The sequence below is a fragment of the Leucoraja erinacea genome, chromosome 12, assembly GCF_028641065.1.
Source record: "Leucoraja erinacea ecotype New England chromosome 12, Leri_hhj_1, whole genome shotgun sequence".
NCBI lineage: Eukaryota > Metazoa > Chordata > Chondrichthyes > Rajiformes > Rajidae > Leucoraja > Leucoraja erinaceus.
Genome location: NC_073388.1, coordinates 36,448,187 through 36,467,316, shown reverse-complemented (window position 1 = coordinate 36,467,316; position 19,130 = coordinate 36,448,187). Strand labels below are relative to the sequence as shown.

At 43.4% G+C, this 19,130-nt stretch overlaps 1 protein-coding gene across 4 annotated transcripts in view; it reads right to left on the bottom strand.

Annotated features, from left to right (window-relative positions):
- lrch2 (leucine-rich repeats and calponin homology (CH) domain containing 2) overlaps positions 1-19,130 on the bottom strand; it is a 105,471-nt gene that overhangs the window by 25,966 nt on the left and 60,375 nt on the right. For all 4 annotated transcript variants that reach the window (XM_055643929.1, XM_055643930.1, XM_055643931.1 and 1 more), the window contains one exon: positions 11,064-11,198. In XM_055643929.1, the coding sequence (XP_055499904.1) occupies positions 11,064-11,198 (135 nt within the window). The remainder of the gene's footprint in view (positions 1-11,063; positions 11,199-19,130) is intronic.

Below are 19,130 nucleotides of genomic sequence, written 5' to 3'. Positions count from 1 at the left end.
TCAGATAATTTATGAGAACCTACTTTAATTTGAATTGTATTTAGCTACAAATCAATATCTTACATTTTAAGAGTGTTTATTTGTCATGTAGCCTTATAGATACATCAAATATGATTTTTATTGTTTAGGTTCATATCCTGTGCCTAGGTCAAATAAATACTCTTGAACAGCAAGATATTGATTTACAGCTTAGTAAAATGCAGCTTAAAGTGAGTTGTTGAGTAAGTTATATGAAGACCGTTAAATATAATCTATCTGCCTGATCAAAATGAGTATAATACTTTAACAAGGACTCAAGGTCTACACTGAAGGCTAATAAATTATTTGCTTAACATGTACACAATTTTAGTTTACCATGTAAACCTGCTGTATCTTCTGTTACAGCCTTACAGCTCCAGCAACTCAAGTTCAAATCTGATCTCTGGTGCCATCTCTGTGGAATTTGCACATTCTCCTTGTAACCTCATGGGTTTCTCTGGGCACGCATTCCAAAGATGCATGGGCTGCCACATTAATTGGCCGTTGTAAATTTCCCCATTGTGAAGGTGAGTGGTAATATCTGGGGATAGTGATTGGGAATTTTTGGGAACATTTAAAAAAAAACTGGGATTATTCCATGCTTAGTATGGATCAGCACATACTGTGGACTGTACAGTCCATTTCTGTGCTGTGCATTACTATGATCTGACAGAAGAAAATAGCTGCTGATTTGACACCTCATTAAACACAACATTTTCATTCCCTTCACTACCAATGCAATATGGAGCAGAGGGGTAGATATGAACAGGTGTTCAAGATCTGATGGCGGCCTCAGCACGATAGAGATCTGAATGCCATGCTACGATGGAACCTCCCTTGTCAGTCGGTTTGATAACAATATAGGGATTGTTACTGATTGAGTGGAGGGCTGCACATTCAGAATGAAGAGTTTGCAATGCTTAAGGGTGTAGAGAAATTAAGGCAGTTGATGGTGTACTGGTGGTGGAAAAAAAATTGGTCCCGAAGTTAGATGGTTGGCGGGGGATGCTCAAAGGATGGGAGTAGCTGCAAATGCAGTGAGGGCCAGCAGCATTAGTGGCTCTGGCCTGTGGGCGTACAGGAAGACTGTGAAGATCAGCAGACAGTGGCCCTGGCCTGTGGGCAGTCATCATCTGTCCGAGATCGTGTGGACAGGTAGGTTTTGTGGCCCAGGCTGGGATGCGGCCAGCGAGGTGTCATTCAGGCGCGCGGCATGATCCGCTAATGCAGCGATGTGGAGCGTGGTTGGGTAGTATAGAGCTTAGGAGGGTTCTGGTCTGGAGTTGTGCACTTGCAAAACTTAGTGGAGATAGGTAAATGAAGATGCACTAGTGGAAGGTGTGGATCCAGCAGAGGATGAAGTAGAGCTGAGTCTGGAGGTCTGAGGGAGGATGTGACAAGTAAAATGGATGAAGGGGTGCCAGTGGATGTAGTGTATCTAGACTTTCAGAAAGCCTTTGATAAGGCCACGCACAGGAGACTGGTGACTAAAATTAGAGCACATGGTATTGGGGGTAGGGGGTTGACATGGATAGAAAATTGGTTGGCAGACCAGAAGCAAAGAGTAGGAGTGAACGGGTCCTTTTCAGAATGGCAGGCAGTGGTGAGTGGAGTGCCGCAAGGCTCGGTGTTGCGGCCGCAACTGTTTACCATATATATTAATGATTTGTGAGGGGGAATTAGGAGCAATACTAGCACGTTTGCGGATGACACAAAGCTGGGTGGCAGTGTGAACTGTCAAGAGGATGTTAGGAGGTTGCAGGGTGACCTGGACAGGTTGAGTGAGTGGGCAGATGCGTGGCAGATGCAGTATAATATAGATAAAAGTGAAATTATCCACTTTGGCGGCAAAAGCAAGGGGGCAGATTATTATCTCAATGGGGTTAGGTTAGGTAAGGGGGAGGTACAGGGAGACCTGGGTGTCCTTGTACACTGGTCACTAAAAGTTGGAGTGCAGGTATGGCAGGCAGTGAAGAAAGCTAATGGAATGTTGGCCTTCATAACAAGAGGATTTCAGTAAAGGAGTAAAGAGTAACTTCTGCAGTTGTATAGGGCTCTGGTGAGACCACATCTGGAGTATTGTGTAGTTATGGTCTCCTAATTTGAGGAAGGACATCTTAGTGATTGAGGCAGTGCAGCGTAGGTTCACGAGATTGATCCCTGGGATGGCAGGACTGTCATATGAGGAAAGATTGAAAAGACTAGGCTTGTATTCACTGGAGTTTAGAAGGATGAGGGGATATCTTACAGAAACATATAAAATTATAAAAGGACTGGACAAGCTAGATGCAGGAAAAATGTTCCCAATGCTGGGCGAGTCCAAAACCAGGGGCCACAGTCTTAGAATAAAGGGGAGGTCATTTAAGACTGAGGTGAGAAAAAACTTTTTCACCCGGAGAGTTGTGAATTTATGGAATTTCCTGCCACAGAGGGCAGTGGAGACCAAATCACTGGATGGATTTAAGAGAGAGTTAGATAGAGCTTTAGGGGTTAGTGGAGTTAAGGGATATGGGGAGAAGGCAGGCACGGGTTATTGATAGGGGGCGATCAGCCATGATCACAATGAATGGTGGTGCTGGCTCGAAGGGCCGAATGGCCTCCTCCTGCACCTATTTTCTAGGTTTCTATGGGTAAGTGAGGCCTGGAACAATTAAGAGGGTTAGAAACTACCAATGCATAGTGGAGAATGAAGAATTTAGTGTGTGGATGAAGAACTAGTGCGAGAACTGATGGATGGAGTTTAGATACCTTGGTTGGCCTTGGGAGGCCTGGAAACAGAGTTGGACATGAAAGACAAGAGAGTGGCAATTGTTGAGGAAACACACATGGCTGTAGCAATTCTGGGTCAGAACGTGGTTGGGGAGCAGCAGGCATCACAGATAGAGAGCAGTGAGAGAGTTCTCAGAACTCCCAGAGAACCTCTTCAAAGTAGGCATACTTTTGAGGAGATTTCACAGTGGAGCAGCAAAAAGGGAGACATAAGGAACTGCTGATGCTTGAATCTTGAGCAAAGCAAAGTGTTGGAGTAAGCGAGTGGGTCAGGCAGTGTCTGGGAAGGGATTGGATAGACAACATTTTAGGTTGGGAACGTTCTTCAGACGTTGCCATGGAGTGAGAAAGCTAGAAAAGGGAGCTGGAGGTAGGACATAGCCTGGTAAATGATAGGCAGATACAGGGAAAGGGGAATTTGATTTGTAGATTGGTGTAGTAAATGACAAAGACTAGAGATAAAATCATAACAAAAGGGTGTCAGATAAAGAGAGACAAAATATAAAGTGGGGTGAGGGGCCTTGGGAGAAAAGGAACAGGGTCCTGTTCCCCACCCCAGAAAGAAGTGGTAAGGGGTATTGCTAAAAATTGATAATTCAATGTTCATACTGTTGATTTGCAAGCTTCTCAAACAAGTTATGAGATACCGTCCTTTGTGATTACGTGTGGACTTGGGTAGTGGAGGTCTCCCAGAAAAGAACGGTCAGTATGGAGATGAGAAGGGGAGTTAAAATAATTAGCAATTGAGAGATCCAGCATGCTTTGGCAGACTGAACACATATGTTTGGCAAAAGTCGCCTAGGTCTCGCTGATGAAAAGGAGCCCACATTGTGAGCACCAAATGCATAGATGAGATATTCTTAAATAGGGAGGTCAGACATATACACATTATTCCATTGGAGGCCTTTATAATTGCACTAAAACATATTGTACTCAAACCCTCTTACACCAAAGACATTGTACTATTATAGAAACATAGAAAATAGGTGCAGGAGTAGGCCATTCGGCCCTTCGAGCCTGCACCGTCATTCAATATGATCATGGCTGATCATCCAACTCGGTATCCTGTTCCTGCCTTCTCTCCATACCCCCTGATCCCTTTAGCCACAAGGGCCTTATCTAACTCCCTCTTAAATATAGCCAATGAACTGGCCTCAACTACCTTCTGCGGCAGAGAATTCCAGTGATTCACCACTCTCTGTGTGAAAAAAGTTTTCCTCATCTCGGTCCTAAAAGATTTCCCCCTTATCCTTAAACTATGACCCCTTGTTCTGGTAGTTGCTGGAGTAACTCAGCGGGACAGGCAGCATCTCTGGAGAGAAGGAATGGGTGACATTCAGATCAAGACCCTTCTTCAGACTCTTCTTCTGTCTGAAGATGGATCCTAAACAATAGGGTCACATTGCTAGTCAAAGTGATACAGCATGGAAACAGGCTCCTCGGTCCAACTTGTCCACACTAACCAACATGTCCCAGCTAAACTTGTCCCACCTGCTCATGTTTAGCCAATATTCCTCCAAACCTGTCCTATTCATGTACGTGTCTAACTTAAAAGTCGGGGTTGTCCCTGCCTCAACTCTTCTGGCAGCTTGTTTCATATACCCACCACTCATTGTACAAAAAAATTATCCATCTGTTTCTGATTCTGTTAAATATGTTCCCCTTAACCATTAACATATGTCCTCTGGTCCTTGATTCACCTACTCTGGCAAGAGACTCTGTGCATCTACCCAATCTATTGCTCTCATTATGTTATTTACCTCGAAAGATCACCCCCTCATCCTCCTGCGCTCCAAGGAATAGAATCTCAGCCTACTCAACCTCTCCCTACAGCTCAGACCCTTGGATCCTGGAAACATCCTCGTGAATCTTTTCTATACCCTTTCGAGCTTGACACCTTTCCTATAACATGGTGCCCGGAACTGAACACAATACTAGTTCTGTACTCTTGAATCCAACTTTTGCCTCCCTATCATTTGGTGAACAGAACTGTATACAGTATGCTAGCTGAGGCTTAAATATTTAATTAACACTTTGTTCTTACATTCTATACTTTGGCCACTGAAGGAAATCATCCAGGTTTTAGATCTTCAGCAATTTCTGGAATGCACTAAAGGTTGAATTCTTCCACTTCCCAGTATCCTACCATTATTGTTATTTCCTGACTCTCATTTCCCCTTAGTTCGTGCAGCACCTGACATTCTTCTGACTGAATTCCAGCTGCTACTTTTCTGTTGAATTATTGTGCAACATAAAGCTTCTTCCTTATTCCCAATCAGAAAGCCAAATGTGTTTATCATCTGATAATTTCATGGATTTCAGTAAGGCATTTGACAAGGTTCCGTATGGTAGGTTAGATTGTGTGGGATGCAAAGAGAGATAGCTTGTCACCTATTTACTTCATGCCATTGAACCATTTCGGTTTTAACTTGCTCCTTTACCCCCAAAGTCAATTGACTTTTACTTTACCAGCGACATTACTTTATCAAAAATATTTACGAAGATCTACAGCTTCATATTGTCCATCAATTCTCATTGATATTCTCTCAGAAATTCAGATATTGCTCAGAGACAACTATTCTATCATCAGTGTATGCCAATTGTTCTTGATAAAACCACTTCTACCTTAATGCCAAATTGTCCAAACTTTTAAGACTTGTTCCCTATTATTTACCCACTGCTGAGGATAGGATGATTGGCCAGTAACAACTTACTATTTCTTTCTTCTGTAAAACAGGACCATGTTACTCCAGCGTCACGCTCATAAAGGGGAAGAATAGATAAGCATGGATAGCACCATTTTCTCATTTCTTTTCAGAACAACCTGGGTACGTTGGACCTAATTTACCCAAGTTGAATCTTAGACTCAATTTACCAATGTCCAAGTGTGTAAAAACGTAATATTCTCCTGTAACTATTTTCCTCTCCTACAATTTTATATTTCTCCTCAATTATAACATGCATTGTATCCCATTCTTTCAAGGACCGATCAAAGATACACACTCATCTTCTATATTTTAATAGTTGGTGTTTCCCTTAATTTTATTTGTAGGCTGCGGGCCGAGCATCAAAAATGTGTCTTGAAATCAACTTTTGTGACCCATGTCTTGGAACTACATGAAATTTTGCACAGATTTAGATAAAATAGAATTGAGAAGGAAGTCATAACTCGTCAGTGCCAAAAGTTGCACATCAATTAAACTAATTAGAAAATGGGATAAAATAGGCGCCATCTAGTGTCCAATGCCCATATTACACCATGGGGAGCCTATTTCCGTGTTGCAGTCTATTTAAACCATATATATATATCCATATACATACCCATACACGCACACATATACATATATATATTATATGTATATATATATATATATATATATATATATATATATATATATATATATATATATATATATATATATATTAGCAATGTTACAAAATTTTGAGATTTTAAAACTCAAGTCTGCAATTTATCCCATCAGATAAAGCATAAAAAGAAGTTTAATTTGACACCTAATTCACTTTCATATCTCAAGTACTTAAAAAGTTATGGCCATTTTCATACTCGGAAATTAGCATCTTGTTCCCCATTGATTTTCTATGGACATAACAAAAAAACTGTGATTGTGGACAGTCAAAAGCCCATAACCTTCTTAAAAATTAAGAGAACTGAATGAAATTTTCAGTTATCATAGATTGAAGCATTCTGAAACAAATATAAAACAATCTTACTTGGATGACCTGAAATTAAAGCATATAATTAGTTAGTTACCCAATTGTAGCTAATTTCAGACTTCAATTACTAGATCTAAACATCTATCTATTTCTTAATAAATGATTAACATTTTTAAATAGCCTATGTGTCCAAATAATATTCAAAAATAATTCACTATAAAACGTGATTTTTAAATCTCATTTGGAAGGAATTTAGTGTTTAATTGCTGTAAATTAAAGTCAATTTAAATCAGCTTTCTAGTGGGATCCCGTGAACGTTCACATTGCGCTAGATTTATGCCCTCAAATGCCCAGAAAAATACTGCGGGATATAATGGGCCCAAAATTAGCTACTCGTAACTTTAAACTTTGTATAAAGGGATCTTAAGAAGCCCTTTTTAATGTAAAAATAAACAGCCTACCTACCCGTTGCCAGCGGTCGGGGGTTTAGAGGTTAATCTTTACACTACTATAACAATTATATAAAGCCCTTAAAAGTAATACAGGTGCACAACGTTTTATCCGAAAGCCTTGGGACCAGACACTTGTCGGATTTCGGACATTTTCGGATTTCCGAATGGAAGATTTTTAGCGTAGATTAGGAAGGTAGCGCGGGCGGCTTGAAAAGTCTGGAGTGGCTGCCTCCTCCCCGGAGACCGGGGAATCATTGTACATCATTGCATAAATGTTAGTCAGTTAATTTGGAGGGATTTTATGTGGTGGTGGTGGGTGGGGGTAAAGGGGGAAACTTTGATTCTTAGTCCCCTACCTGGTCGGCGACTACCAACATCGCGGAGCTGGGGGCTCCGTCCGGCCGCGGGCGGCGCCGGTTGGAGCTCCGACCCCGGCAACTCTACCCCTGGCTGCGAGGCGCTCCAAATCCAGCGCCGGACGCCCGCAGCCTCAGCTCCGCGAATGTTGGGAGTCGGCGGCCACAGCGCTCCGGAGCTTACCACACGGCGACCCGGTAAGGCATTGCCCGCTCCCCGCTGGTATCCCAGTGCTGTGACGCCGCCGACTCCCAACATTCGCGGAGCTGGGGCTGCGGGCGTCCGGCCGCGGGCGGCGGTGGATTTGGAGCGCCTCGCAGCCAGGGGTAGAGTTGCCGGGGTCGGAGCTACAACCGGCGCCGCCTGCGGCCGGACTCCCGCAGCCCCAGCTGAGAGTTGGCGGCCACAGCGCTGCGGAGCTTACTGCACAGCGACCCGGTAAGGCATTGACTGCTCCCCGCCTCTCCGACCAGGTAGGGGACTAAGAATTAAAGTTTACCCCTTCACATAAAAGCCCTCCAAACTAACTGACTAACATTTAAGCAATGATTTACAGATGTTTAAGTGTCTCCCCGGTCTCCGGGGAGGAGGCAGCCGCTACAGTAGTACAGACCTGGGTTGACCGTGGGTCGTTTCGGGTCAAGTTTGGCGCCAAACGTGAACTTTGGTGTGCAGACGACATCCTGGAAAAATGGCCGGTTTTCGGAGTTTTTCGGTTTCCGGAACGCCGGATAAAAGGTTGTGCACCTGTAATAGCTAAAGCGACGGAATCTTCCAGCGAATTTTCGTTAATAATTAACTAGGCTGAACATCCTCGATTTGAACAGCCTAGGGAAAATCACGTTTTAAACCCGCGCCCCTCTAAACGGCGCGAAAATCGCGCACACGGGCTGGGACAGATATTCAGCGACGCTTCAGATACGTTTCACAACATACATATATATATATATATATATATACACACACACACACATATATATATATATATACACACACACATATATATATATATATATATATATATATGTACACACACACACACATATATATATGACACTAGATGGCCATATATATAGATATTTTTTTTTTAAATATATATATATATATATAATATATATATGACTGTAATCATATAATTATATGATATAAAAATAATAATTCATATAATTGTGTGTATTTTGAATGAGACTGTCACAGAGGTCCCGCTCCTGAACCAGCCTAATTAATGGGTGAGGGCAGTTCCTGTGGGTTCCCCCATTTACTGAACCACAGTGACTGCCAGTGTGCAGAGTGGGGGTCACGGCCATAGTGGGACTGGGGCAGTGCCAGGCTGGGGGAAGGCTAAGGCATCTTCCACTGACAGGAAAACCTTAACCTTAACTCTCCCCCCCCTTCCAGAGCTGCGCACGGCTTAGCTGGAGCCGCTTTGGGACCGGCTGCGGGCTCCGTACGTGTGGCCCCGCAGCGCATCCACCTCGGCCAGCATGCCCTTCTCGATCATCGTGGTGATGATGGTGGGGAGCAGCACTGCCCTGCACACCGCCCAGGCCACCTTCAGCACCACCATAACGTTGGCTCCGTCAGACTGCCCGCTCGCTTGCTGCAACACCGGCTGCCCGGCAGCCCGACCGACCCCTCTCAGCACCCACCATCTGTCCAACCACCGGCGGACCAACCACACTCACCATCCACCGGCGGCCCCGCCACTCTCACCACCCACTGACGGCCCGTCAGATCCTCCACAGCATCTTTCGGCCTACCGACAGCCCGACCGATCCTCCACAGCATCCTTCAGCCTACCGACAAGCCCGACTGACAGACTGACCGACCGACTCTGACCCTACATTTGTTATTTATCATTTTTATTTAACCGTTCACATCATTACTTTATAAAGACAAGTCCATTGAAAAACAAATTATCAGCAAGGTTAGCATTACCTTTATTCCTCAGAAACGTTGCTATTGTTATTGATGTAATGAGGAGACAGCCATGATCCCAGGGTCCTCGCTGCCTAGTGACCATAACACAAAGTGCGGGATTGGTCAATTTGCGCCCGACCTCAATGTCAAACGTGGTTTGATTGGATAATTACTACATGGAAAATTGGAAGTTTTTGTCATATTTTTAAAAAATGTGCAGGTTTTGTTCTTGACGAGTTTCAGCTATCATTTCTATAATATTTTTACCAAATATGTTAAAAATTCAGTAGTTCCGTGAGTTTGTCACAAACTTGAAGGAGAAAGCTCCTCGGCCCACAGCCTATTGACAATATTTTCCGCAGCCTCTATTTTGTTAATTTTCACTTTTAGTTTCACTTTGCATTTTCCAGTCTTTTCTAAACTTTCTACAGCATAGATATGAGAGATTAAGTTATATTATAAACTTAAAATAAGGACTACATGCCTTATTTTCATATGCAAATTCCTCTTTAGTCTTCTTTGAAGATCTCAACTGCTGAGGAAAGAAAGCTTGATGAGATGGGTTAAATTTGATAGAAAGTTCTATTCTGCAGGACATTTTTGAGCAATAAATCATACGGAGCACACAGTATGGAAAATGTTATATATAGCAATATACCAAGATTCTTATAAAGTGGAGACACAATAAATTGTAGATGCTATACACACACACACACACACACGGCAATATTTTGGGACTCTTCTTCAGGCTGATTGTAGTGGGAAAAAGAAAGCTGGAAGAGAGGTGGGGGCAGGACAAACGTGGCAAATGGGTGGATAAAGGATAGAGTTGAAAAAGAGACAGAATAGTGTCTGATAAGGAGTGAAATGTAAATCCCGAGGAGGGATGGGGGAAAAATGCGAGCAAACCAGGGTGGGAAACAGACAAGGGGAGGATGGTCAGGAAAATGTTACCTAAAAGTTAACTATTCCTCAAGTTTACAAGGAGCAATGGAGGCCTAGGACAGTCTACTCCTGGTATTGTGGGATCACATTGAATGTGGAAGAATTGTTGGAAAACTATGTGTTGGACACGAAGGCTGGTAGGGTCAAAAGCAAGGACCAAGGGAAGTTTATCCTTGTTCTGTCTAGAGCAAGTGGAAGAAGGAGCAGAACTGTGGGACACAAAGGAAACACAAGTGAGGGATCCATCTACAACAGCAGAAGGTAAACCACGGTTACTAAAGAATTGGAGGAGCAGCACCTCGTATTTTGTTTGGGTAGTTTACACCCCAGCGGTACGAACATTGACTTCTCCAATTTCAAGTAGTCCTTGCTTTCTCCCTCTTTCCCCTCCCCAGCTCCCCCAGTCTACTGTCTTCGCCTCTTTCTTTCTTCTTCCTGCCCCCTCCCCCCCCACATCATGCTGAAGAAGGGTCTTGACCCGAAACGTCACCTATTCCTTCGCCTTATAGATGCTGTCGCACCTGCTGAGTTTCTCCAGCATTTTTGTCTACCAGCATCTGTAGTTTCTTTTTTTCCAGCATCTGCAGTTCTTTCTTAAACATCACTAAAGAAAGAGATCATTCAGATCATTCATTCTAGACTGGAAAAACCTCATCTTGGGAGCAGAAGTCTGGATCCACCCATAACTTGCCAGACTTTATCTCGCCCCCACTGCTCATTATACATGTTTCAGCACAGACATATTGTACTCTCACATCTTACCCAAATAAATCTTTCCACACTATAACTATAATTGAGACAATTTAGATTTTTTTTTAAATTTCTGTTCTGGATTAGAATTTATCCATAACACCTTTTCATATTTCTGGGAAAAAAAGAATTATATTAGCGACCAGAAACCTTCATGTGGTCTTTGTGACCAGATACCTTCATGTGGTCTTTCCTGATCTGTTTAACGTGTTTCCTTTCTTCATGACGCCATTCTACATGCCGCTGTGCCTCACCATATTTTTGTTCTGCATTATTCATATCTTGTTTCTCAACTCCAGAGTACCCTGTTGACTGCAATGTATTCAGAAATGATAAACAGCAATGATGCAAAACTACTCAACCAATGAAAGAATTACACAAACAAACGTTATAATCAAATCAGATTACAAACACTTTCTGTACAGTTCTCTGTTCAATATTATACTGCAATATAAATAATGGTAACAAGCATTGTGCACTAGGCTTGCACCATGAATCAATTATGGTCTGTCCACACACAACTGAAGGTGGGGTAGGAGGCATTTAATTGAAGGTCTATAAAGTCTACATTTAATTGTGCTTTACAGTGTTCGTTCTTATTAAATTAAATTAACAAAGCGCAGTTTTAAAGTGCAAACCGGGAATAAGTGTAGAAGAGATTTATAAAAAAAGTTGCCAAAACTTGAGGGACAGAGTTATGGGGAAAGTTTGGGCAGGCTAGGACAAAATCGCGTGGAGCATAAGAGTCTAAGGTGCGTTCTTACAGAGGTGTATAAATCATGAGGGACATAGATGGGGTGAATGCTGTCTTTTTCCTAGAGTAGGTGATTCAAGAAATAGAGGGCATTGGCTTGAGTGGAAAGATTTAAGAGGAACCTGAGGGGTAACGTTTCCAAATGGAAGGGGGTATGTAAAGGGAGTGAACTGCCAGAAAAGGTGTTTCAGGCAAGTACACTATCATTTAAAATACATTTGGACTGGTACATGGATAGGCGTTTAGTGGGATATGGGTCAAACGCAAGCAAATGGGACTAGCTTAAAATGGGCACTTTGTCGACAATGGTGAGTTCAATCTGTTTCCACACTGCATGACTAAGACTCTGGGAAGTGACCACCTATTCTGCATTTAGTTTCTCCAAAATTGAGAAGAGCACCAAATTCAGTAAACTAGATTGGAAATTAATCATTACTTCATTTGGAATTAATGCTTGGCTCCTTGTGTGGAGGGAATAGGTGAATAATGTTGCATCCTCACTGGTTGCCTGGGAAGATGTCATGGGATGGGGCATTTAATGCTGGGAACAGATGAATGGACACAGAATGGTCCCTGCTCAAATGCAGAAAGGGGCAAAGAGGAGAACATGTAGCTGGAATCATGTTGGAGCTGGCAGAAAATGTGGAGGACATTCACAATATCTGTTCATATTAAAGTTTTTACCAGGTTTTCATAGAATAGAGCATAGAACATCATAGCACATGAACATGTTCTTTGCCCCAATATCTGTGTTAAACACAAGCAGTGGCATTAAAAATACTGTTGCCTGAGCTTTCTATGTACATATCCAAAAATAAAAATAAGTTTAGACTATTCACTCCCATTGAATACTCTGGAACACATATAGCAGGATTGATGAACAACTGAGTACATACTATGCTTGCTGAGTAAATATATATGCTGGTGCAAACAAAAATGCTACATTTCAACAACATGTATTCTGGCAATCAACCCAGAGAGATGGGGGGAAGCATTGCTCAGTTTGTCACAAGATTGTGTTAAGTATCTGGGGGATGCAACTATGGAGCCGAGTTGGCAAATCAAATCAGGGATCAGGTTGTACAATGTTGCAATTCAAATGGCTTAAGACGCAAATTGTTGGAGAAAGGTGACACGCTAACATTAGGAGAAACTGTTCATTTGAAGCAGTGTAAACCCAGTTCCAGACCAATGAGATTGGATGGAGGAAACCAAGATGTTATCTTCTGGCACTTGCAAGGGACATGGACATCGTAAGGGTCATCCAAAACTGAAGATGGTGGATGTCGAGACGGAATCAAGAGATATCGGGAGAAAGCAGGAACGGGGTACTGAATAGAATAGAATAGATAGAATAGAATAACCTTTAATAATCCTTTACAGGAAATTACAGTGCCACAACAGCTTCAAGACAGACATAACACCACACATTTCAACAGATATCTTCAATACATAATAAGTTAAAATGTTTGTGCATTATAAAACCTTATAGCAGCTGGTATACAAGACTTCCTATGTCTACATTGGTGCAATCAGTTTGACGAAGATGACTTGACCTGTTTTGGAGTGGTGAATTATTGAGCCTATTTTTTTCATTCTGGTTGCCCCTGCTTGACCATTAGGGCAAACACTGCAGAAGGCCTTCCTGAAAAGAAATCCAGTCATTTTGCAAAGAATTCGGTATCAAACCAACAGGCCACAACCAAAAACAGAGCAGGCCATGATGGAAACAGGAAAGTAGGGGTTGACAGATATTGGACTTTAGCCTCCTTAGAATACAGTCTACTAGATACTATCAAATCGCCTCCATATGACTCTTCCGTCCAGCTCACTGTCAAGCTGCACACCAAGGTACCTGTGGTCCACCTCAGTGAATGTAAACGTGGTTGACAAAACTAAGATGGATGGTGCACTCCAGTTGATATACCTTTGCTATCAACAATACAACAGCACATCAAAATTGCCGCAGCTGTTGTGGTGTTATATTGAATTGGAGATGTCATATTGAATGGCGGTGCTGGCTCGAAGTTTCTATTGCAATGTTTCGAAGATGACTGAGTGTTTTAGATGTGAACATTTTTGACATTCATGTTGCCCTGCCAGGGGGGCAAACATGCAGAAGGTGTGGAAAAGAAATACCATTTTGCAAAGAAGTATCAAACATCAGGCAAACCAAAGAGAGATGATGGAAAAGGAAATAGATTTGGATGAAGAAGAGCACAGAGATAGATACTATCAGAATATACGTCAAGTGTGAGAAGCAAATTGTAAGGATGGATCAGGATATACCTCTATCGACAATAAGCCACAAAGGTCCTGATGGAGATGTGGTAGACATGTTGATAGCAGGGTTAGAGCACTGTGGGAGACTTAAAATGGAAGCAGAAAGTGACAAGCTTACAAACCACTCCTGATGGTTGAATTTTTCAGGGCAGGTTCCAAGCAGGTGACAAGCACACTATGGCTGAATTTGTGGTCTTCATGGGGAAAGGTGAGCCATTCACGAGTAGAAAAAACTGCTCAACCATTAGGTATGTTACACATTGGGATAAATGTGCTCACTGAAGTCATATGCAGACTTAAAGGGGTTCAAGCCAGTATTTGAAGAAATTGAAAAAATGCATGATCGTCAAGTCAAACTGAAGATGGACCCAAATTTTAAGCCTGCAGCGCAACCAATATGAACTCCATTGGGATTAAGAGAAATGGTTGAGGCCAAGACCCAAGAGCTCATTGAACAGAATATCATTGAACCTGTTGAAGAATGGACACCATGGGTCAGTCCTGTTGTTGTATCAAAACCAAACGGAGAGATAAAGCTTCGCGTGCACATGAGACGGGTAAATGAGGCAATAATACGAGAGACACTCCATACCTAGAGTCGATGAGATCCTACGCAAGCTATCTACAAGTAAAGTATTTTTAAAGTCGAGGGAACTGCCTTGTGAGAAAAGTGCGAGTCTTTGGCTTGAGAGTCTTCGGCGAGGAGGCTGAGGGAGGACAGGACCTGCAGCGAGATCGTTACACTGAAGGTACCAGAAGAGAGAGGTGGGTGAAGATGAGGAAGGGAAGGAAGTTTGGAGTACAGGAGACCCCAGGGGATGTACCTTTTGAAAACAGGTTCACTCTCTTGGAAGCTGTTGGGACAGAAGACACTGCCATTCTGAGCAGGGGTCAGGGAGCAGGTCTGCGAGTCAACACATGGCGCTGAAGCAAAGCCGAAGACAGACATCAGGCAGAGCCGTGGTAGTCAGGGACTCCATCATGAGAGGTACAGACAGGGGTTTCTGCGGCAACAGGCAGGATTCAAGGATGGTGTGTTGCCTCCCTGGTGCCAGGATCCAGGACCGATTGCAGAGCATCCTCAAGGGTGAAGGTGAGCAGCCGGACATGGTAGTGCATGTCGGCACAAATGACATCGGGAAGAAGCGGAAAGAGATTCTGCAGCGTGACTTTAGAGAGCTCAGAAGGCTGACAAGCAGGACCTCCAGGGTGGTTATCTCCGGTTTGCTTAAAGTTTCTCGTGCTGGTGAGGACCGGAACAATGAGATAGGGGATCTGAATGTGGCTGAGCTGAAGAGCTGGTGCATGGGGCAGGGATTTAGATTTTTATTACACCACTGGAATCTGTTTTGGGGTAAGGGTGAATTGTACAAATGGGACGGCTTGCACCTTAACAGGCAGGGAACCAGCATTCTGACAGGCAGGTTTGCCACTGCTACACAGATGGGTTTAAACTAAATAGTGTGGGGGGGGGGAGGAAGAGACGAGACAAATTGGAAATACAAGGATGGAGTTAAAGGGAAAGAGAGTATAGGAAAAGTTAAGAAAGACACCAGAATTAACGGGGCAGAAAGCTCACGAAGGGATAGGAGAGTATGGCCAAGTGAAATAGGAATCGATGTGAATGGTGAGGTGAGTAATGGATTAAAAGTATTATATATGAATGCATGAAGTATAAGAAGTAAAATGGATGAGCTTGAGGCTCAGTTAGAGATTGGTAGATATGATATTTTGGGGGTTAGAGACATGACTACAGGAGGATCGGGACTGGGAACTGAATATTCAGGGTTATACGTCCTTTAGAAAAAACAAGCTGATGGGCAGAGGATTTGGTGAGGGATAAAATTCAGTCCCTTGCGAGGGGTGACATGGGGATTGACGATGTAGACGCTGTGCATAGAATTGAGGAATTGTAAAGGTAAGAAGACACTAATGTGAGTTATCTACAGGCCCCTAAACAGTAGCCTGGATATAGGGTGCAAGTTGCAGCGGGAGTTAAAATTGGCATGTAACAAAGTGGATTCTTTGAGCAGCTTGAGCAATTCTGGATTTAGTGTTGTGTAATGAACCAGTTAGCCCGACATCGTTGGTGGGGAAGATGCTGGAGTCAATTATTAAAGAAGTAATATCGTCGCATTTGGATAGCAGTATAAGGATTGGTCCAAGTCAGCATGGATTTATAAAGGGGAAATACTGCTTGCCTAATCTTCCGGAATTTTTTGAGGATGTGACAAGTAAAATGGATGAAGGAGAGCCAGTGGATGTATTGTTTCTGGACTTTCAGAAAGACTTTGATAAGGTCCCACACAGGAGATTAGTTCGCAAAATTAGAGCACCTGGTATTGGTGGTAAGGTATTGACATGGATAGAGAATTGGTTGGCAGACAGGAAACAAAGAGTAGAAATAAACGGGTCCCTGACAGAACGGCAGGCAGTGGCGAATGGAGTGCCGCAAGGTTCGATGCTGTGGCCGCAACTACTTACAATAAATATTAATGATTTAGATGATGGAATTAAAAAGTAACACTAGCAAATTTGCAGATGACACAAAGCGGGTGGCAGTGTGAACTGCAAAGAGGATGCTGGGAGGTTGCAGGGTGACATGGACAGCTGCACGGTAGATGCGATATAATAATGTAGATAATTGTGAGGTTATCCACTTTGGCGGCAAGAACAAGGAGGCAGATTATTATCTCAATGGTGTCAGATTAGGAAAAAGGGGACTGCAACATGACCTGGTTGTCCTTGTGCACCAGTTACTGAAAGTAAGCATGCAGGTACAGCAGGCAGTGAAGAAAGCTAATGGCATATTGTCCTTCAGAACGAGAGGATAATAATAATAATAATCTTTATTGTCATTGTATAAGACAACGAAATTTTATTGGAGCAGTCCTCCAGCTGCACAGGAATATGAGTGTAAAATACGTTTAAATAAGAACTATTAAAAAAATTAGACTATAAACATATAGGAGTATGGGCGGGTGTGTGAGAGAGAGGGGGGGAAATCAGTGTGGGAGGGGGATAGAGTTCAGTAGTGTCACAGCTCTATAGTAGAAGCTGTTTTTTAGTCTTGTCGTGCGGGCGCTCAGTGTCCTGTATCGTCTTCCTGAGGGCAGGGGGGTGAAGAGGCAGTGTCCAGGGTGTGTGCTGTCTCTAATGATGCCCTTGACCCTCCGGATGCAGCGAGTCCGGTAGATGTCCTCCAGTCTGGGGAGCTGGGTGCCAGTGATCCTCTCAGCAGTCTTAATGACGCGTTGGAGAGCTTTCCTGTTCTCTGCGGTGCAGCCAGAGTACCATACTGTGATGCAGTATGTGAGAACTGACTCGATGGCTGACCTGTAGAAGCTCACCAGCAGCTGTTGTGGGATTTGAGTATAGGAGTAAAGAGGTCCTTCTGCAGTTGTACAGGGCCCTGGTGAGACCACATCTGGAGTATTGTGTGCAGATTTGGTCTCCTAAATTGAGGAAGGGCATCCTTGCTATTGAGGCAGTGCAGCATACGTTCACGAGGTTAATCCCCAGGATGGCGGGACAGTCATATGAGGTAAGATTGGAAAGACTGGGCTTGATTTCACTGGAATTCAGGATGAGAGGGGAGCTTATAGAAACGTATAAAATTATAAAAGGACTGGACAAGCTAGATGCAGGAAATATTTTACCAATGTTGGGGTAGTCTATAACCAGGTGCCAAAGTCAAAGAATAAAGGGGAAGCCATTTAAAACTGAGATGAGAAAAAAACTTTGTCACCCAGAGAGTTGTGAATTTGTGGAATTCTCTGCCACAAAAGGCCAGAGGACAATTCACTAGAAAGAGAGTTAGATAGAGCCCTAGGGGCTAGTGGAATCAAGGGATATGGCGAGAAGGCTACCGATTGCGGATGATCATCCATGATCACAATGAATGGCGGTGCAGGCTAAAAGGGCCAAATGGCCTGCTCCTGCATCTATTTTCTATGTTTCCATGTTTCTAAAGCTAGACCTAAAGTAGGGTTATCATCAGTTGGAGCTAGACCCAGAGTTAAGGAAATTAACTACTTTTGTCACACATTGTGGACTATACTGATATAAGAGGTTGTTCTTCGGAGTCAATGCCACACCAGAGATTTACCAATATGAAATTCAAAAGGAAATTCAGGGGATTAATGGAACTGCAAACATATCAGATTATATCATTATTCATGATACCACACGTGAGGAACATGATGACTCAGGCAGACACTAGTTCAGTTGAAGGCTGCTGGATTGACAGGGAATGCAGACAAATGTTTGCTTGGTGTTTTAGAATTGGTGTTTATGAGCCACAAGGTGACCAGTAATGGCATCAATCCAACTGAAGGCAAGATTGTGGCTGGAAAGAACAATATAGCTGACTCGTTATCCAGTTTGCTGAAGGTTGCAAGGGTCTATACTGAAAATAGAAGAGTCGGACCAGGATCCAGAACTACAAGATGTTGGAGAGCGGATCCAAAGTGATGACCGGGAGGAATGTCCACCTAGCTATATGCAGCTATCAGAGATGAGCTATGCACAACTGGAATGTGTGTGCTGAGAGAAAACAGGATCGTACTGCCAACAAAGCTGAGATCAAGGATGATCAAGTTGGCTCACAAAGGATGTTCAGAATTTGTTGGAACTAAACAAAATCTTCATACAAAAGTATGGTGGCCAGGGATGGAAAAAGATGTGGAAGGACATGCAAGGTCATGCAGTGTAGCCGCTGCTGCCTGTTGCTGCTGGCGCCAACGATGGCTGTTTTTTATGTGTTTGTTCGTTTGTGTCGTCTGTGAAAACCCCACAAAGATCACTTTCACGAGAGAGATACTCATTAACATCGGACATACAGTGCCTCCAAACATCGTTCCGGATTTCTCTCACTCACTGGATTATTTGGACATACTCGTCAGCGGGGTAGTGGCTGCATTCAAGGTCTTGAGACGGAGGAGGACCCGTGGGAAGCGCTCTGGAGCATTCACCCGACTCCAGTGCCGAGGATCATGCACACCATTCCCGAGCATATTCCTAGCAAACGTACGTTCTCTCAATAACAAAGTGGACAAACTGCAACTCCTGCACCGGACAAACAAGGACTTCTCTCGAGCCGCTGCCCTGTGCTTCACCAAGATCTGGCTGTGTGAGTCGACCCTGGACAGCACGCTGCTCCTGGCTGGCTTCCAACTTCACCGCGAAGTGGAGGCAGCGGGGAAATC